The following is a 21,558-nucleotide window of genomic DNA, read 5'->3' on the forward strand; positions in this document are numbered from 1 at the left end:
ATAGAAAATAAATAAATTTTAAAAAAACTTTACTGGAACAACCATTTTCATCTTCAGCTTTTAGAAAAATATTAATTTGATGCTAGCACAAATCACAATGAGATTCTGAAGTTATAGGTACTTCAAATATCTCATCTTGGTAAAGGCCTTTATTGCGGACATGCACTTTGTTAAACCATGCAAAATGCATGCGTAAAGAGGCAGTTCATAAGTGCCAAAGAGATGGCATTTTCCAGTATAGAATATGCCCATTTATTCTGGAGGACTTCCAATTTAAATCATTCAGAAAATTAGAAGTTTGGATAAATGGGGATGCACTGAGCACACAGATTGAGCTTGTTTAACCCATTGTTTAGAATACAATGGTCAACATTGACTAACAGGGTTCTATAACGCATGTAACAGCTTAACCATGTTCCCCAATGTCATTTTGCTCACATGTCCTCTCTGCCTCTGTCACTCCCAATAAACTTTGTTAGTGTCATCAACTAAACCAAGTTGATGGTTTGAAATAATGTCACTGCAAAGATTATTAATACTATAGTCACTAAAACACAGCACACTGTCCAGAGATACCTCCATCAGTTGCATTTGTCTCATTGAAAACTGCACAACAAAAAAACGGAGAAAACATATGAATATTCTCACTTCTAACAAAATGACAATGTGCATATGCCATTGTTGAGGGGGAAATGTTCACTATCATCATGGTATCTCAGCGCAATGCCTAACTTTAAGAATCATCATTAAAAGTGGGGCATACCTTCGCTAGGTTGAAGTGTTGATTCAAATCTTCCAGCCCACTGTAAACATTGATCCAAAAATGCAAAATTCATAGCAGACTGATGAATATATACAAAGGGATTTTGCATTTATACCAAATCATAGAGATCCACTGTGAGGGGGCTAAATAACATTTCTGAGTCATCAGATACTGAAGATCAAATATTAGCAAATCACCCATTAAAACCTTTGAAGTTTCTCCAAAGGATAGCCCTAGCTGCTCAGTTTACTGCATCTTTTTATGCAGCCTTTGAACAGTTTCTATGGAAGTTCAAATGTCTTCATTTTCATAGCCTCACTCAGGGCTAGCCCTGCCATTAAGGATAGTGAATTGGTCTCCTCAGGCAAACCTTACTGAGTGTCATGAAACAGTAGCAAATTGTGACCTCATTTATTACTACTGATAGTTCAGTACTCATTACTCACTCCCAAATAATTTATGAACATGTTTAAAAGCACAAATCTCAATTCATATCCTGAAGGATAGTTTGGTAATTTCAGAACCTGGAGTGAGTGGTCTTCACTGGTGTTGGTGAATCTGAATGTCATGTTTTGAAGGCCTCTATGCCCTTTAGATGATAATGATTTTTTCTTCACTTGAAAATGAAGTAAGCCAGCATTGCTGGGATTAGAAGCCTCCTCCTCATTCTGTTGAATAGTCCCTGGCTGACTGCTGGCCTCAAAGTCCTGCCTTGATGTCAGTGTGCTCAACAAATGCCTGTGAAGAGCTCACAAGCAGGGTAGGAGGGTCACGGCCATCTCATATTGTTTCCTCCTGCCATCTGGTTATTAAAAGTATCCTGGGCCGCATTCCCACTTACAAATAAATCACTTTGCAATCTGAATCGATGGATCAGTTCGGCAGTGGAGTGTAGTTCACACTACATTTGCCCCAATCACATTTCCTTGCTGCAGAATAAAATAAAATAATCCATTTGTGGTTCACATTGATAAATAAATTGATTCAAAATGGACCCATTCCAGCCTGCCAAAAGGCAAATTTAAATCGATTCTCATCTGCATCTGGTTCACACTTGCGCGGAATCAATTTGTCCAAAAAGACAGAAAAAATCGGCATCAAAAAGATGCGGGTTAACTGGGTCTAATGCATGGCCCCCCTCTATGAATTGCTTCAGCGATTCAGTTCAAGTTTGAACCATGGTCATTTAAACTGGTTCAAACTGATTTGCGATCCGGTTTAAAAGGAAGTGGGAATGAGGCCCTGGAGGCCTAAATTCAATAATGAGTTAGACACACTTAAACTCAGATATTTCATTTAGTAGCCATTTAGATGACATTGCTAATAGTCATTGATAGCCCTATCCATGTGGTTGTTATCATATTTGGTAACATAATGTACAGCTTAAGGGTCTGCACAGAAATCAAGTTTTATTTATTTATTTATAAAGTACCCATCTAAGCAACAAAAAATTTAATTATTTGGTTCAATTTTATTCTACTTGCTTTGCAGGTTAATATTATTGCACCACTATTGGCAATACTTCAAGTTACCTTACTATGCATCACCTTACTATGCATCACCTCCCCCTTAAAAAATATGGCTGGTTATGTTATACACACTCCCCCTTCCATTCTCCTCTACCTATGGAGAGCGACAAACATTCTGGTGGAAGCACTGAGGGGCTTGGCTGCTCAATCGTGTGTCCACCCACCCACTTTCTTACATAAGTACCTAACCTAAATACTACCCCTCTAATCTGATCTCTTTTTTTAAAAAAAATACTTGTACACTGGAAACCTCAATGCTAGGGCTAATGCAGTAATATTAAAAGTTGTTAAAGAAATATAAGACAGTTCTCTAAATGAATTCATTCATTCATTCATTAAATTGTTAAACAGCCATTTAAAATGAGTTAAAACAGCCAGTTATGAATTAAAGAATAGAGTAACATTCATCATTACGTGAAAGAACAAACATTGCTCTCTCTCTCACTCTCTCTCTCTGCTTTTAATGATCAAAATAAAAAAATTAAGTTTTTCAGTTGCTTGTGAAAATTTTAATGAGTAATGACTAGCAAATTAATTTTAATGAATTACTTCCAAGCTCTGAATAATGGCCTCATCTTCCCTTGGGGTCTTTAAAGGCGAGGTCAATGGCTAGCATTGTTCTAGCACTGTATTTCCTGTATTAAACAATAAGTATGAATAGACGGATGATAAGGCCCCTTCCAGCTCTTTAAGTCAAAGACACAGCTAATAAAATGTGCTTTTAAAAAAATTTTTTACTGCTTACAGATGTGAAAGATTAAGAGATAAGAACTGAATCACTGGGAGTTCCTAAAACTCTATTTCCTCACAAGTGAGACATAAAAGAGGTGATCAGAACTGTAGCAATGCCACAAATAAACCAAGTCATGCCACATCCCAACCATAAACAACCACAAGGTTCTGCCATTTAATATCTTGCTTTTGTGGAAAGGTGGGGCTCATACAGCTCCACCTCCCAGAGGTTAATTGACTACAAACCCAGAATTCTTCACCTTTGGTTATGTTGACTAGGGATGCTGGACAATAAAATCTGGAGGGCTACATCACTCCCATCCTTGCTTTACTACATGGAGGGACAATTCAAAAGTAATTCACTTTATCTTAATTAATATAAACATTAAGAAACCTGATTCAGCATTAAAACTGCTGACTTGGGGCTAATCCTCACTAGGAGTAAAAGTCCAAATGGATTCCCGCAACCAATCTGGAGCCACCATGCCTACCTTTTTCTCCACTGAGAGATTGGGTAGATTGTCTACATTACCTGAATATCAATAATAATATAATAATAATAACTTTATTACGGCCATTTGGCCAGCACAATTACAAATTTCCAGTTTAAAACACAGCAGATTAGAGAATATAAACAAATTACAGTCTATAAAAAGTAAGGATAAAAAGCAATGATAGGACAGCATGATCAGGCAAACACACAACAATGAGTAGGCTGCCATCACCTCGCAAATAACTCTATCGTATCATGTAAAAGAGGACCACATTCATGACATATTGATTCAAAATTCACAAACATATCCCCTATCCAAGCAAGAGTTAAACTACAAAGTGCCATTAGTCAGATGCAATTGATTACTAATTTACAAATTTTACAGTTAAATCAAGCCCCCTGTACAGATTATATTATATTATAACATATTACATCTGTTTAACAAACTGTTTACGATTTGCAATGGCAGCTGCAAAGAATTGTGCAACTGCTTGCGTTACCTGAATATCTCTGCAGAGCTTCCTGGGTCTGCCCCACTGCTGTTGCCAGAGCCCCCCGTCACTGCCACTGTCGTCACATTTGAATCATTAATGTCAGGGCCAGTTCCAGGCCCAAACCATAAAGTCTTTCCTTCCTCTTCCCTCAGCAGAACCATCTCCACTGGCATGCCCATCACTCTGAGACAAACCAGCACCCAGCATGTGATCTTGACACCTTGTCTAACTTTAAAAGTAAGTGGCTGTGAGCTGCTGGCAGCAGGGGTGCAAGGGAGGAGGGGGGGGAATCTCACTGGCCTGGATGTTAAAATGGCAATGCAAACCCCTGCATTAAGTTAGGATACACCCAGTCTGGGGCTGGTAAGGCCATGCTTTGTGTGGCCTTATCACTGCAGATTTGGTGGTAAGGCTACATGTCTTGTGGCCTTTTTGCCCCAGATTCAGGGGGAGAACAGGTTTTTGAAGGTTTTTAAGCAATGTAGACAAGCAGCATTATGTAAATAGTGTGCTTGCTGCCAACCTTGTGGTTGCTCTCACATTCTGCCCAGTTATAACTAAATCTTTATTTCATATAATTTGTATTGGAATTAGTGCAGTGCAGTGGTCAGAGATCCTGACTAAGGAGCAAAGACACCAATGACTTAGATAACAAATTATTGTAGGAAGTCCATTCTAACATAGGAAAGCTACTGGGGGAGCTATTCTAATACAGCTACATCTCTAAGGAAAGTCTGAGAGAGATCTGGGAGAAGAAGAGGAGTATCACTTTACATCACAGACTGGGGTCAAGATAGGCAGAAAGAAATGTCACATTCTGAGGCATTAACCTTTTCAGTGCACAGTGTTGTTGCAGTTCCAAAAATTTGGATAATAGCACCTAACCCAATAAAGAACGGGTCACTAATCTAATACCATACTTTTCCACATGCTTGGAAGATCAGGCTGTTCCTGAAAGACATGCTGGAGCATTTCTAAAGCTGAAGGTAGCCATGCCACTCTGAGTATCATGAATGTGTCCCCATTCTCCTGCACTTACACAGAAGAGACTATCATATGTTACCATAGAATCATAGAATCGTAGAGTTGGAAGAGACCACAAGGGCCATCCAGTACAACCCCCTGCCATGCAGGAACTCTCAATCAAAGCAGATGGCCATCCAGCCTCTGTTTAAAGACCTCCGAGGAAGAAGACTCCACCACACTCTGAGGGCATGTGTTCCGCTGTCAAACAGCCCTTACTGTCAGGGCATTCCTCCTAATGTTGAGGAGGAATCTCTTTTCCTGTAGCTTGCATCCAAGCATTTACCCCAAAGAAAGTATGACATTGCTTTAACTTATATCCACTGTGAAACAACTGTATGTTCCAAGTTTATGTTCCTGGGGAAGACCCTCTATTCAGAACTTCCTTCTTTTCAACACAACAAACACCAAACTAGTACATCCTTAACAGAATAGGTTTACTGATCAGGTTTTATTTATCTCAGTCATGAAAATAAAACTAGTATCTTGTTTCCATTTCCCCTCTTTTGACCTTCCACATTTGCTCTAATTTGCTCTAAATGGACCACAAGCTGAGTCTACATATGAATATGTTTATAGTTCTGGATTACTCACCTTCCACTTCTAGAATTACGGGTTTCGAGTAGGCAGTCCCAAGGCTGTTCTTTGCAACACATCTGTAGTGACCACCATCTTCTCTTTGAACATTATGAATCCTTAAGCTGCCTGATTCAAGAATAGCAATCCGTACATTTTCCTGCCAAAACAAACAGAACTCTAATTGAGGAGAGGATTTATGTCTGCAGTCTATCCAAATAGGAGCCCACAGTCCACACCTCATGGATACATGACATCCCTGGATTTATAGTGAAATCCAAACACTTACTCACCTTTACAACATTTTCTCCTTTGATCCATGATACTGAAGGCTTGGGATTCCCCATTGTAGTACATGGGAAAACAGCCTTTAATCCTTCTATTATTTTCACATTTGAAGGTGGGCGGGTTATTTTGGGTCCTAAAATGTAAAAGTTTAAAATTACAACCACATATTCAAAAGCAACATACCTCAGAGCAATGGTCCCTCATATTATTTCTGCCCTATATCTTTCCCTTCCAGAGTGGAACTACAATAACAATTTTCAATCACATTTTGCCCCCAAACAAATGTAAACCAGAGGAAAAGAGGAAGACAAAAGGGGAAAAAAGGAATTAAGAATAGGCTGCTGAACCATTTTTCACACACAGCCACATGGCTCAAAAATGAAGAGACATGTTAAAGCAAAATATTTTGCCATGGTCCAAAGATCAATAAGGGCCAATTCAGATTGTACAGTTAAGTTTGAGTTTCACATGTGATTATTGTAGTTGTTGTTGTTGTGTGCCTACAAGCCATTTCCAGCTTAGGGTGACCCTAAGGCAATACAATCATGGGGTTTTCTTGGCAATATTTGTTCAGAGAGGGTTTGTCAGTGCTGTCTCTTGAGGCTGAGAGCATGTGACTTGCCCAAGGTTTCATGATAACCTCTCTAAAAAATGGGGAGGAAATTGTAATAATCAAGGGTACATCAGGCCAGGTACAGTAAGAACTGTGCTGCTGGAAGACCTTACAAACACACAAATGCGCACACAGTCAAGCCACAATGACTTCACCTTTTATAAATATATCAGCTATCCTGAGCTACTAAAACAAAAGGAACTAAAAGAATTTAAAGGGAACTAATCAAGCCTCCAGTTTTTGAAAAACAAACATTTACAGGGAAGGGAATGAGGCATTTTCAAGAGAATTACAAAATTTTAAATAGAAATTTATAGGGTTGTCATAGGCTTTTGCACAGCTTTAAAAACAGTCAGAGTCCTTTCAAAATCTATCCTAGCCTACCCATTCCTATCCTTCACAAACTTGGGGGGGGGGGGTCCCAATTGTTGTTATTTTTATTTAAAATGACCCCTCAATACATGCACAACCCTACTCTTAGAGCCTTGGAGTAAGTTTCCAGTTTACTTCATGGGTAATTTAAAGTCTCTACAGGACCTGTAACTGTGACAGTGTGTTAAAAATGCTTTTGGTAAAACAAAACAAAATGGTTCCCACTTTTCCCTAGCTCCTGGTGTGCTGACCTCTGAGTTGTAATCTTTATCAATATTCCATAACACTTCAAGCTACAGAACCAGAACAATTATTTTAATCAAATAAATCCAATTCTCAAAACCAGCTGTTCTGGACATTTCAAAGACTGCATTTACCACCCCCACCCCCTATTATTTGTCTGATTTCCCTGATGAAGAGAAAGCGGTATGCTTAGACAATAGAGTTTAAGTAAAAAGCAATTTCCTCTATCTCAATATTTATGGAAGTCTGAAATGTTGCTCTGAAGCACTCAGCCTCAGTCACCTTTACTAGGCAGGAGTGATTTTGTTGCAAAGTCTCTCCAAGGACTTCATTAACTGCATAGTGTAACTCTTCTTGTCATATCTAATTTATTTCTAATAGCAAAATACCCACATTGATGACTGAAATGCAGTGATATGGCTTCCAAGTCTGCTAACCATTTTTACAGATGTTAGATGGCCAATATTATCCTTGAACTGTGAAACTGGTAGAACGGTTCACAATACATTGTTTGGGAATTGTATTAGTGGTTGGATTGTGCAATAAGCTGTCAGATCCTAGTGTTCATCTGGGAATTGTCCTACATGAGGATGATGAACCATGCCAATTCTTTTACTCCATCTAAAATATGTGGTAGATCAGCCAAAGCCATGAGACCATATATGTTCCCTTCACTAGGGCCTTGTCTTCACTGGCCAGGATGCCTCAACCTGCTCTCATTACCTAACCCCCCATTCTGATCTGCAGGGCTGTTCACACATGTGTCCAGCTATGCCAACCAGAGCATCCGCCACTGCCACAGTTGTTTGGTTCTTAGGTCAGAACAAGGCACTCAGCAATGATCACATGCTGGGCACCTTGTTCTGATCTCTGAGCAAGCAACTGTTGGCAGTGGCAGATATGTCTGACAGCTAAGCAGGACATGTTTCAAACAGTCACTCAGAATCACAATGAAGGATACTGGCGATGATATTGATTACAGTATTGTCTATTGACTACGGTGTATTTCATTCCTTTTCTCGTTGACTAGAGTCCATTAAGCCATTTGATGTCAAATCTTGGTGACGAACTACAGTGTAATTTTTTTTTTAATGAAAATGCTGGGAAATACTGAAGAGACCCAAAAAATGTGGGGAGGGTTACATTCCACTTATGTTTCAATACCGGTACCCACGATGGTAAGGAAATGAAAACATGTAATAGTATCAACTTCAATGCAAATAAAATGGTTGCTTCCCCCCCCCCTTTTTTCCCACATGAACAGAGCTTTTACTCAGTGCAGTGTTCATACACTTACTCATTTTCACCTGTAAGGCCCCACAATTTTCTGCTGGGACTCCTACACCATTGTTCGCAGTGCAGCAGTATACCCCATCATCACTGTCCTCCACGCTCAAGATTTTTAGGAGCTGCCCATTTTCCCGTATGCTGTAACGTGTGTCAAAAAGCCTGAAGTGCATGAAAATAAGAGTTAAGAAAGGCTGGTTATGATAGATTGTGTTGACACTCCCTTTGTATTAAGTCATCAGAAATGGGAGGACTTGCCCTGAAGTCACATCATTGACCATTACTAATGGGCCTACACACATCGCTTCACAGAAACCTTTTTAATACATAATAATGTTTCTTAATACAACCATGCATATGTACACAGACAAAATAAACTTAAGCTTAAAAGCAAACAATAAAAAAACCCACCCAACTTTTGCATTGATAGAAAACCCACTCCCCTGGAACAATTCAGGCACGCCAAGAGGGCACCACCTTTCCATGGCAATTGGGGAAGTGCTCCTGGCTTTCAGAAACACCGAACTTTATTGCACAGGCCCTGGAATGGGCCTGTCATGTTCTAAAAGGGAACGTTGCGGGGATGGGAGGTGGCAAAGAACACTGTTTACCACACAGCAAGAACACTGCCACCGGCGCCCATCATTCCCACTGCGTTCCTGATGTGTTCCCCAGGGGGCAATTTTCAGAAACGTTTCTCAATTATTGTAAACATTTTAATTTTCAATTTGCTGTTTTTGGAAAACACCTTGGGTCTCATTTGGGGAGAAAGGTGGTATATAAATGGATTATTATTATGTTTATGTTTATGTTTATTTATATCCTGCCTTCCTCCCAGTACAGGGTCCCAAAGCAGCTTACAAATCTAAAACAGTCCAAATTAAAACACTATAAAACATGCAAAATATACGTTTAAAAAACAATTCCAACAATTAAAAGCATTACATTATTAAAAGTTAAAGTTTGAAACTCTTTAAAACAAAAACAAAATAACATCGCTCTCATGGGAAAGCCTGGCGGCATGGAAATGTGCTTACCTGCTGCCAGAAGGACAGCAGGGATGGAGTCATCCTGGCTTCCCTATGGAAGGAGTTCCAGAGCTTGGGAGCAGCCACTGAAAAGGCCCTTTCTCTTGTTCCCACCAAAGGTGCCTCAGAGGGTAGTGGGACAGAGAGAAGGGCTTCTCCCGATGATCTTAAAACATTGGTGGTTTCATACAGGGAGATATGGTCCTTCAAATAGCCAGGACCCATGCCATAGAGTAAACATACAAATGAACAAACAAACCAGTTTTCAAGTATTCACACACACACACATACCAAAGCAAACTTTGGTTTTGACATTCTATATAAGGGATGCTATTTTACTGTGCCATTGTATATAATGGGATTTCAGCATCCATGAATTTTGGTATCCATTGGTAACCTGGAACCCCAGCAGATACTGAGAGCTCACTGTACCTACAGTATGCCTCCCCCCCAGCTGAAAATAAAATATAACTTACCCAATGTATAAAATGGGCAATAAGCAGGAACTGTTAACTCCTTCCCAATCAGTTTATTGGACATATGCTCCAAACTACATACTCACCATGCCTGGCCATTGCTCTACTCTCAAGGTCTTGATTGATGTATTCTAGACCAGAGGTGGGAATCATGTGGCCCTCCCGATGTTGTTGTACTGCAATGTCCAGAAGCCTGAGGTGGCATATCCAATGGTGCAAAATGCATGGACCTGAAGTTCAACAACATCTGGGAGCCACACAATTCTTACCCCTATTCTATGGTCACATATTACTTGCTCATTCCTTGAAGAACCCAGACTATATACCTCTTTTGTGAGCATAATTCCTACCTGATAGGAATGTTATTACGTGTCCAAGTAATCTCTGCCTGAGGGAAGGACTCTACTACACACTCAAAGGTGGCTTCCTCTTCAACTAGGGCATCCACTGTTTCGAGGGGAGTAGTAATAACAGGAGCTGCAAACAGAAAAGGGGAAAAACTGATTTGGGGAAAATTGATAAACTTCAGGATAGGGCCTTGAGTTTAACTAACTGAATTAAATGTACGTCTACCATGTAGCCACAAAACAGACTCTTAAGGCATCTCAGTTGTTTAGAAGCCACAAAAGGTTATCGCCAACTAGGGTTGCTGCCACACTGCAAAATTAATGCAGTTTGACACCAATTTAACTATGGGATCCTGGGATTTGTAACTTGTTGTGGCACCAGAACTCTCTGACTGAGGAGAGTTAATGAATATCTCACAAAACAACAAATCCCAGAATTCCATAGCATTCAGCCATGGCAGTTAAAGCAGTGGGTCAAATCACATTAATTCTGCAGTGTAGATGCAACCTAGAACAAGTTAAATAATTAAAGCCTCATCCAAATGGGGGAAAGCCAATCTGTAACTAGAAACTCTTCATCACTTTCCTAATGGCTTGCAAAATGAGTAACATGCAGGCCAATTTCCCTGAAAGTTCATATAGGGTGTTTGATGTGTGGTTGTTGTTGTTTTTTTAATATCTGAGATTAGTGTTAATTTTTGCTAAAGGAAAAATTTGCTGCCAACTCTAAGAAATATCCTTATTCTACAACGATGTCATAGTATGTACACACACCTAATTCTTTTTCCCCCCTGGAAGCATACAAAGCTTTCTGTTTAATGCAATGACTCACCGTGATCTTGACGAACTGTAAATACTTTATATTGTGTCATAAAATTCTGATTAATGGAGATCAAGAGGGCACCTCCTATTAATTCCTTTCTTTCAGCATGCTTCTCTTGGCACACAAAGTCAGCCTGTAAATAGTTCTTCCAGTTTATGTATGCCAAGGGCATCCAGGGCATCTATCCCATGCTTGGGGGGCTACATATTGTTCACAGCTGTGTGAGGCACTTTGCCTGCAGCATACAACTGGGGATGCTGCAAAAAAAATTGTCTCAGGTTTTGCCTGACCTTCAGAAAATGCTAAAATATTGCCCAGCTCAAAGAAAAAATTAATAAAAGATAGGCAGCATTACAATGAGTGCACAAGGTGAGTTTATATCAAGGATTAAGATGGGAGTGAGAATAATGGAGAAGATTTAAATCAGGGATGGGCAACCAGAAGCACAAGGGCTGGATCTAATTTCTGATTCAATTTTAGTTGGCCCCTGGCAGACCCACTAAATTCCATAGTTTCACAGCTGCAAGATGCTGCAAGCCTTCCACTCTCCACTGAGGTTTAGCTCTCTGACCCTCCTTGCTGGAACTGGCAAGATCCCATTGTAAGGTTGGGGATGAGATGTTACAAGGTGTTGCTGTTACTTTTGGAAAAATCCCTGAGATTTTGTGAGCATACATCTTAAAAGAAAAATGGGATTGCAATGGTGAAACAGACGGACTGACACATTGGGGCATGACATATTGGGCCATTGCTGTAGGGTTATTGTTGTTGTTGTTTTCATTACCTTGGTTGTTTGAATCAGTGTATAAAAATCCATGTATAAGAAGGGCAGACTGTATGTGGGAGAAGGAGAGACCTTTTATTTTTCTGAAGACCTTTGAGAAACAAGTGTCCTCTCACTGAAGTTCTGAATCTCGTTGCTGAGCCAAATATCTTTAAAAGCAATATACAAAACTGTCTTGTTCTCAGTTGTTCATGTCTACACAACCTTGTGTAATACACGGAGAATCACATATATCTGACAATATTTTGTTTTCACAGTTATGAAATGCAGTTTGGGTTTGGGGAACAACCATTTCCCTATGCAAAATGCCAGGAAAAGACAGTGAATGCCATTAATTTCACTTTCATCATTACTTTGCACTTAAGTAGCAAAGAATCTTGTGGCATCAGCTTTTTGTGAGCCTGGAAACTAATTGGAAGCTAATGTTTTGCTTTCAGTTTATTTATCAAGCTGTTGACAGCACTGTAGATTTGAACTATTTACACAATCTTGATGCCAGCATTTTAATTAACTTCATGTAAACACTCAGTTGGAACATTTTTCTAAATCTTCCTTCCACTGCTTTTTTCACATGAAAAGTCATTTATAAATATTCATCTCAACTGATAAAATGATGTTGACAGAACCAATGGTCCTAGTGGCCAGACTGCATGAGACAAGCAATTGCATGTATTATAACAGTGGGGACGAGCGTTAAACTGTAAAGCGATTGGGAGGGGGTACCTTTAGTTAAGCAGAAAAGCTACCTGGAGTAGATACTGCTGAACATTTCCATTTCAGGGGTATATCCACTCAAAATTGCACCTCTCCGTCTTCTTTCCAAGCTATGAGAATGGAGAACTATGTCAGGTCCCCATATTTCTTACCCACGCGTTGGAGAGCAATGTGCCCAGACGCTGGGTGAACAAATGTTTCCTTTTCCCCATACTTCTCCACCAATTCTAATTTCAGCCTCTCAGAGGTAACTGTATGTCTTAAAAAATTAATGGCAGGAGTAAGAATCACAGAACTCCCCAAATGTATAGCTTTGCCTCAAAGGTTACTCGTGCATTGGGATCAATAAACATTTAAAATGTTTGAATTTAGTTGGGTATTGTCCTATATAAATATATTTCCATATGCTTACACTGAAGATTCATTACTGCATCCATTAAGTATTATTATAATATTAGATAGCATTGAATTAATGCACAAATAGATATATCATGCAGGCACAGATCCCATTGGAATGGATAGGATTGTTCCTTTAGGTATTCACACAAATGTAAGCAATATTTATAATAGCAGATATAAGTCATATACTGATATTTTAAAATAACTATACATCTAGAGGTAGATCATTGTGTTTCCCATCTCTGACCCTTTGTCAATTATTCACTAATAGATCATCTTTGTCCCATTTCTGTATTAATATGCAACTTTTCCACATGAACATTCCCAAGTAGAATACATACTGGTGTATTTTGTCTCAAAATAAGTATTTGTTATTTCTCTCAAATGTATCCTAGTCTGTTTTCAGAGCTGAAAACTGCATCAGAGCATTTTGAAAATGCCAGCACTGTTGGATAACTAAGGGTGCTATACTAATTCGCTTAGAAGAAAATCCCAGTGAACTCAGTGAAATTTAATTCTGGGCAGACATATAGAGGATTACATTGTAAAGTACTATACCTATGCATACTTGCCTGGGAGTAAGCAATATTAACATGGTGGAGCTTACTTTTAAATAAATCTACATAACATTGCACCAGACATTCTCATCTCCACATTAGTCCAAAAGATATGGATCACATAAGTTTGTACTGGAATTGACAAAGATCAAATTCTGCCTGCATCCTTATATCTGTGTAGAATAACTTTAAAAACTTGTTTTATGAGCCACACCAAATCTATGTTTACTTGGAGGTCCTACTATGTTCAGTATATCTATCATTCCCAATTAACCACTCAAAGGACTGCAAGCTAAAACTCATTCTACTTCAAGTTCAATTTCCATCTTATCACTTGTGCTTCAGTTGGTATATAAGACAAACAGTCTTCCCACACAAACACATCAGAGAAATTCATTACCCATCAGAGCACAGTTTTCCTATTGAGATTTAAGGGGGATGGTTCTTCCACAGTTTCCTTTCAGAGGCAATCACAGATGCTACTGCAGTGGAAAAAGGAACTCATTCATACCGATCTTTGTGGCTTATATATTTATCCCATTTCCCTGGCTTGCCCCAGACTATAGAGTAAATATATTAGCAGTGGCAGAGCTAAGAAGATGTACATTATTCACACCAACCTTTCGGGAGTCTCTCAGCCAAGCTGAAGGCCACCAGAGTGAAGATATATACAAGTGGAATGTTTAGCAAGTCTTTCATGATTAATCCAAGGATGGGGGAAGAGGGATCCGGCTTCTTTAGTCAAAGACGGGCATATTTCTTCTTGGCTGCTTAATTTTAAAGCATGGTTCATTGCAAAGTTCCTCTGAGCCACTGACTGTGGGTTCTAAGTATAATCAGGAATTCTCCGACTTGGCAGCTGTGATGGACATGGCCAGCTGGTGTGCTTCCACTTCAGCCAGTATCAAAATGTGGGGGCTCATGAAACAAGAGAACGCAAATCCCTTTAGAATTCTTTTTAAGCAAACAGTGAGGAGCACAATGCCTTGATGCCTTTCTAAAATAATAGCATGACCCAGTCCAACAGAAGCTGTTTGGCTGCCACTTCAGCCAAGGATGAAAAAGCTCAGGGTTTTGTTTTTCCCCCAGTACTGCATGTTTTGGAAATCTCCCTCCTGTGCTATGTTAAATCTCTTTAGTTTAGGGGCAGGAACTGTGTGGCCCTCCAGATGTTACTGGAGTCCATTCCCCACCATACCCCACCACTGGCTATGCTAGCTTGGGGTTTGTTAGTAGTTGGGATCCTGCAACGTTTAGAGGACTACACAAAATCTACCCCGATTTAGTCCAGTATGATAGGAAATGCAAAAGAAGGCAACTGCCTCCCTATACAGATATGAACTTACAAATGGTTGCCTACTCAGATTGGTCCTCAATGACTGCATTTCTATAGATGGCCATGGCCAAGAGCAGAAAGCTTTTCCAGATGTCCTAACAGAAATGCTTGTACTGCCCAATCCCAGGAAGAGAACTTCCAGCTTCAGAGTGGCAAAGTAAATGCACCACCATGGACACTAAACCAATAACTCTGCTATTGTTTATCCCCAGGTTCTGGTTCAGAGATTAGGAAAATATGTCCATCCAGATGTCACTGGACTGCAGTTCCCATTAATTCTAGTCAGTGTAACCATTGGTAAGAAATCTTCAGTCATTCCATTCAGCAACATCTGGAGTGTAACACAATCCTTATTCCATTCTGTCATTAAAGTGTGTGTGTTCCCCTGAACACAAAAATTTAATTTAGTTGCCATGGCTAACTTTTCTTTTCTTTTCCTGGGAGGAAAATGCTGTTTTCTGTGCAAAACAACCATGTACAAAATAAGTCCCCAACAAATTAGGTTGGCAGTCCCAGCAACATCATTCTAAATGTTTTTTTAGCAGAGGGAAAAAAATGTAACATTCAAGACCAAATCTGGAGAAATAAAAATATAATCCACAATACTAATATCTTTATGTGAAGGAATTATCTTGTGAAATATCTAAGCAAATACTATTCAAGAAAATCAGGTACAATTAGGCAACGCTTGTGATTATTAATATTAAAAATAGTCAATTAGTTGATACTGGAATTACTTAAATCAAGTTAGGTTGACGGCTCAAACTCTGGTCAAATTATTTGTTAATATTAATGGTGTAAGGAAAATTCTAGATGTTAGGATTAGGCAGGGTTCCAGATTTCAAAGTGCTTGCTATGTTTCCCCTGGTCTCCAGGAAGAGAGCATAATCTCTTCAAGAGTACTGTAGTGCTAGAGGAGGAGGAAGCCTGGGTGTTTGTTGTTGTTGTTGTTGTTATTATTATTATTATTATTATTAAACTTTATTTATATAACGCTGTAGATTTACCCAGGGCTCTATGTACAATTAAAAAATCAATAAAAATGAAACCTGCCAATGGCATACATTCTACAAGATAATAACAATATATATATAAAATAATAGATAATAATACAACATAGCATTAGATAAAATAAGCAAGCAACAAATTAAAAACATTGAACATCGCCTATCAAAGCAAATATCAAATAATCACAAATGTTTGTGTGAGGTTGCTTTAAAGCCTGGGAATTTAAGTTCTCCCTCCTCTCCTCGCAACTGGTCTCAGGACATAAAAGTGTCTGTATATGTACTACAATACTTCTGGGCATCTATATATTGTACACAGTGGCTGGAATTGTGTTTGGGACATAGACAAAGGAATTTGTGAGGCTTGGTTGATGTGGAGGAAAACTGAAACTGAGACTGCTGTGACTCTGGAGATTATCAGACAGGAGCAAAGCAGCTTGCTCTCGTCCTTAAACTGTGCTAATTGTGTGATCAGGCCCCTCAAAGATTATCGCACCCCCATATGTTTATCTCATCCTTCTGCCATCTGTAAAGAGTAATGAAGCCGTCATTTGGCATGAATAGGAACTCCCATTAATACCAAAAGATGGCTCCATTATTCTTTACGGATGGCAGAAGGATGGGATAAGTGTGAGAGGGATATGATAATCTTCCCCCAATTGCGCAATTAGCACTGTTTAAAGACGGAAGCAAGCCACTTGTTTGCTCCTGTCTGATCATCTGGAGGCCCAATCACACGACAAGCATGATTTAAGGAGGGGAGCAAGCCACTTGTTTGCTCCCATATGATAATCTCCTATGCTTGGTTCTCCAGCAAGCATTGTTAAGGCAGACATCTTTTCAGAGGTGGGAGCCTCTTTGTAAAAACTGAATCCAGATAGAATGGATAGAGGAGGAAGACAAGCTACTGTGCATTGGCTTTCAGAAGTTTTTGCAGCAACAGCATGTTTGCTCTAAATAAGAAAATGGAGCACCCGTTGAGTAGACTCTCATGAGATCAGCTTTGGCTAAGTATTGGAGTTACTCACCTATGTGTTTGTTTATGTTTCTTCTATATTTCTGATTGCTGATTGCAAGATGCCTGCCATCCAAATCCAAGGAGGCTGTCCTTTTCCCAAACCAAAGCCTCTGATCAGTAATGGATTGGATGATGGCAAATAATTGAAACTTAATCCAGAAAAGAAAGAGGTGCTGTTAGTCAGTTGGAAGGCAGATCAGGGAAAAAGGACTCCTCCTGAAGACACAGGTTCAAAGTTTGGGAGTACTCCTGGACTCAGCTTTGAACCTGGAGGCCCAGGTTTCTCTGGTGGCCAAGAGTGCTTTTGTACATTTAAAGCTATGTGTCAACTGTTTCCATTCCTTGAGATGACAGATCTGGCCATGGTGGTTAGATGTATCTATATTAGCTGGAGATGGAAAGGTTTTATGATCCAAAGTACTTGTAAATGATTTGATGTTGAGTGAGCATGAGTCAATAGCTTTGCAAGAAACCTGTTCTCAGTGGAGATTAAAATTTGTAGAAAAAAGTCTGTTTTCAAAGAAAAAGAAATGCATACCTCAGCATAACCCACCTACATTTTTGAAGTCTCCTTGTGGTCAGTAGCAAATACAATTGCCGTGATGTAGGCCCATGCTTACAAATTTACCACTGCACCTCAATGCATAAAACCAGTGTCAGGAATACCTGGAATGGTAGAATGTGTTTGAGCCAATACTTTAAGAAATGAACACATAAATCATGTGTTGTGTGAAAAAATAAAGCTGGTCACCAGGTTTTGGACTTTAAAATAACTGAACTGGGAACTTTTTCATTGTGAGAACTGAAAGCAGATTTACCAGGAGACAGATATCAATTGTCACTTTAAGACCTGGAGTAAAATCCAAAAACAGAGTTGTGTCTTGGAAATAGATTCTGAATGGTACAAGTTTATAGACAGAGGAAAACTGATAGCTGTAATGGGAGTTCAGAAATTGCTGTGGACAGGGACAGTGTGTGTTTTATTATCATGCTAGCCACAGTCTTGTGAATTGAAATAACTAATATCTGATATACTCATTATGCAGAATACGTATAAAGATAGTAACATATTTTCTGTTCATGAGAATACAAAAACAGTTTGCTTCATCTAGAGTACCTTCATCAGTTTTCTTTGTTTAATTGAAAATCCAGAATTTTGCAAAACTCTGAGTTAAAATATGTGCGGGTATACTTTACTTTCTTTTTTTAAAGTCCAAAGCAAGCACATCAGGGGATTAATCTAGATGAGGCACACTACACACGGGTGGGTAGGGCCTTAAACCTCTTCCCTCAATTGTTTCTTCCCCTGATGAATGTGTTCCCCTCCCCGCACAAGAGTTAAAGAAAGAAATGTACAGCTAATGCTGTTTGAGCCCCCTCCTCCCCCCCGGCACACATCCTTTTAAAGTCGTCACTTGAGGGAGAAGGTTAGATGAAAAAGCAAACTAGATTGGATTTGCTCTTGCTGCGTGCCTTCCAATTGTTTCTGATGCAACCCTAAGGAGAACCTAGACAGGCAACATAGTGTAGTGGTCTAGTGTTGGACTGTAACTGTGGAGACTGGAGTTCCCTGCCTAGCCCTGGAAATCGACTGGGTAGCCTTAAGAAACTCATCCTCACCCTCAGAGGAAAACCAAGGCGAACCCCCTCTGACAAAACTTGCCAAGAAAACCCCATGGTATGTTTGCCTTAGGATCACTATAAGTTAGAAACAATCTGAAGGCACACAACAACAACAAGGCTCTCCTGGGCTTCAGGCAGGGTTCTTTCCTAGGCCTCCCTGGAGATCCCCGGTATGCCTTTGTGGTCACCCATCCAAGTATTAATCAGCCTCCAAGCTGCTTAGTGTACAAAAATCAGCTGAGATGGGGTGTGTTCAGAATAATATGCTGATTGTTATTGTTGTTGCTGCTGCTGCTGTTATTACTATTGTCGCTAGTTGTTCTTTCTTCATCTCTGTGTTATTGAGGTCCAGTTCAGCAAAGTGCAAAACCCTGTGGGAGTTGCCTGTAATGACTTACACACAAGAATTGTTGATATGCCATTACATCTAAGGTGGAATGTAACAGCTGTTTTAGTGTAAGCAAAAGCAAATCCCTGTCCATACAAGGTCCTGTTCAGTTTTCCATCCTGCAGAAAAGATTTTAAACAACAACTGATCTAACTCCTAGGATTTATTCCAAAGCAACAGACACCCAAGACATTAATTGTCAATTTGTCATTCTCCTTTCTTCTTTACCTGGGTCTTTTTAAAATCTTAGAATGCCCCTCATATTTCCCTAAGTTACAGCTAAATGGAAAATTAAAGGAAGAGCCTGTGCTCTATGACAGATCACATACTTTCCATGCAAAAGGTCTCCACTTCAGTCTTCAGCTGAAGAGTCCTTTGTCAAACCCCAGAGAGCCACTGACAATTGGTTCTGTCACTATTGAGGTAGATGGACAAATACTCTGGCTCCTATGAAATTTATTATTTATTCTGCTCTGTTTGAACATTTGAATATGAACGGAACAGTTTTTTAATAGTCTGTGAGAAAAGGTCTCAATAACTGGGAAATGGGTTGTCCATGCAAGACCTTTCAGCAGAAACCAGGGTCAAATCCATCCCACAGCTGCAAACCAGATGTAAGGAGGTATATTTGAAGGAAGATATGCCCATCAACATGGGATTGACTGTATCATTTCTTTTTTGTGGGGAACTGGTGAAAATCTGGCCCTCCAACCACCACTTCTAGCTTGAAGGGAGTCCTGGTGGTGCAGTGGTTAAATGCCTGTACTGCAGCCACAAGGTTGTGAGTTCGATCCCAGGGTTCCAAGGTCTACTCAGCCGTGCATCCTTTGGTAGGTCACTAAAATGATGACTTATCTTTGGGGGGGGGGATTGGCTTACACATTGGAAACTGCTTAAGGAGTGCTTAGTTCACTGATAAGCAGTATAAAAATCTTAGGGCTAATCTGCACTGCCGAAATAGTGGAGTTTGGCACCACTTTAACTGACATGGCTCAGGGATCCTGCAATTTGTAGTTCTGTGAGATATTTAGCCTTCTCTGTCAGAGAGCTCTGGTGCCACAACAAAGTACAAATCCCAAAATTCCATACCATTGAGCCATGGCAGTTAAAGTGGTGTCAAACTGCATTGATTCTGCAGTGCAGATTAAACCTTAGTTGCCAAACATAGCAAAGGGCCAGCACTTAGGCAGAGTGAAGTAACTGCCTATGGCAGCAGATGTCAAGCGACAGTAGTGACAGTCCTGTGGCTATTCTGTTTGAACTGTCTGGTTTCCCCCTCTGTTGAAAGCAGACTTGTGTGCATCTCACAGCCCAATCTTCACCCTTGAAATTATCCTGTTGCTTTCTATGGGCTGGAGGACATTATCTCTTTACTGAGGTTGAAATAAGACTCAACTCTAATCCAACTTTTTTTTTTTGTACATAAGAAGGGTGGGTGGGAGCCATCTTGTCTATTGCCTCAGGCAGCAAAGCAGCATGAACTAGTCATGAATAAAACAATTCAGACATCTTAATGAAGAATGAAATATTTTTGAAGCACTTCATGTGAAGCTCGCTATAAACAAAAGCAGTGTGGGCGATCATATTTCCAAGTAGCAGGCTGAAAAATCCAAAGTTTACAACTGCAACTTACAGAATGGGCAAATCAAATCTAATGGTGCCAGATTTGACATTTTATGGCCTACTGCAATAATTCCAAGAAATCAGTTGTGGAGAGGAGTCCAATAATCCCACCACCAGATTGAAGGGTGTGTTGTACTGGGCTGAGTTCCCAGCCTTTGATGGGACTTTCTACTCTTTCTGGGTATCAATAAATCATCATTGCTTGAGATGATTAGCACTGCTACATCTCATAAAATATGTAGAAAGAACAAACTGTGAGAACGCTGAGAAACAGATTATGCTGCACCGTCACGTTCTGTTGAAATCCATTCCAGAGGGTGGCACTTATTCCTCACCCGATCTAACCTTGTTTTTATGCAATGGCAGAGCTTGGGTAAAATTCTTTTGGGGGACTAAAATTCCCAGAATCTCTCAGCCATCACTACCCATACTGGCTGGGAGATTTGGGGTGTAACAGGCCCAAAAGCAAAGGCTGGCATCCTGTACTGTAGATATGGATTTGTAATCTAATGTTGTAGAGCTATTACTTCTTATTCAGTAATACCACATATTCACACTCATGGGACTAATATCATGATCGTAATTGACCCCCAAACCTACTTTGCTTGCCAGAATCCACACTGGGCAATGAAGATCTCTTCCAGTTGGGGCTCAAGTGGAGGATGTTTCCAGCCCCTTCCCAACCAGAAGCAGGACCTCTGTCACAATTTTTCATCACAGGGCTTGCTTACACTGACCAGAATATTCCATGGTATTCTGGCCCTGAATTCCCCCCAAATTTGCCCTTTATCTACTCTTTTTGCTGCAGAATTTTAAGTCACACAGCAATCAACAGGATGCTGCCCTCCCACATGATCCTCACCCATGTTATCAATGCTGGCACCTTGTTCTGCCCTCAAAGTGGCTTGCACCCACAGTGGCAACACTGAGCAGCTTAATACTCTGGGGGGTTTGTACAGGGAGATATGGTCCTTTAAATAGCCTGGATACAAGTTCTATGTGGCTTTATAGGCCAAACCAGC

The 21,558-nt window shown here is 39.9% G+C and overlaps 1 protein-coding gene across 3 annotated transcripts in view; it reads right to left on the bottom strand.

Moving 5' to 3' along the window:
• MUSK (muscle associated receptor tyrosine kinase) overlaps nucleotides 1-14,451 on the bottom strand; it is a 59,596-nt gene extending 45,145 nt beyond the window's left edge. For 2 of the 3 annotated variants that reach the window (XM_042454661.1, XM_042454659.1), the window contains exons 1-6: nucleotides 14,162-14,451; nucleotides 10,268-10,394; nucleotides 8,424-8,575; nucleotides 5,904-6,031; nucleotides 5,629-5,770; nucleotides 577-606 (exon numbers count right to left, since the gene is read on the bottom strand). In XM_042454661.1, coding sequence (XP_042310595.1) covers nucleotides 577-606; nucleotides 5,629-5,770; nucleotides 5,904-6,031; nucleotides 8,424-8,575; nucleotides 10,268-10,394; nucleotides 14,162-14,240 — 658 coding nt within the window. In that variant the 5' untranslated portion in view covers nucleotides 14,241-14,451. The remainder of the gene's footprint in view (nucleotides 1-576; nucleotides 607-5,628; nucleotides 5,771-5,903; nucleotides 6,032-8,423; nucleotides 8,576-10,267; nucleotides 10,395-14,161) is intronic. The other variant, XM_042454662.1, reaches the window with a different exon arrangement.
• Nucleotides 14,452-21,558: the final 7,107 nt, after the last annotated feature.

The sequence above is a fragment of the Sceloporus undulatus genome, chromosome 2 (assembly GCF_019175285.1).
Source record: "Sceloporus undulatus isolate JIND9_A2432 ecotype Alabama chromosome 2, SceUnd_v1.1, whole genome shotgun sequence".
Taxonomy (NCBI): Eukaryota; Metazoa; Chordata; class Lepidosauria; order Squamata; family Phrynosomatidae; genus Sceloporus; species Sceloporus undulatus.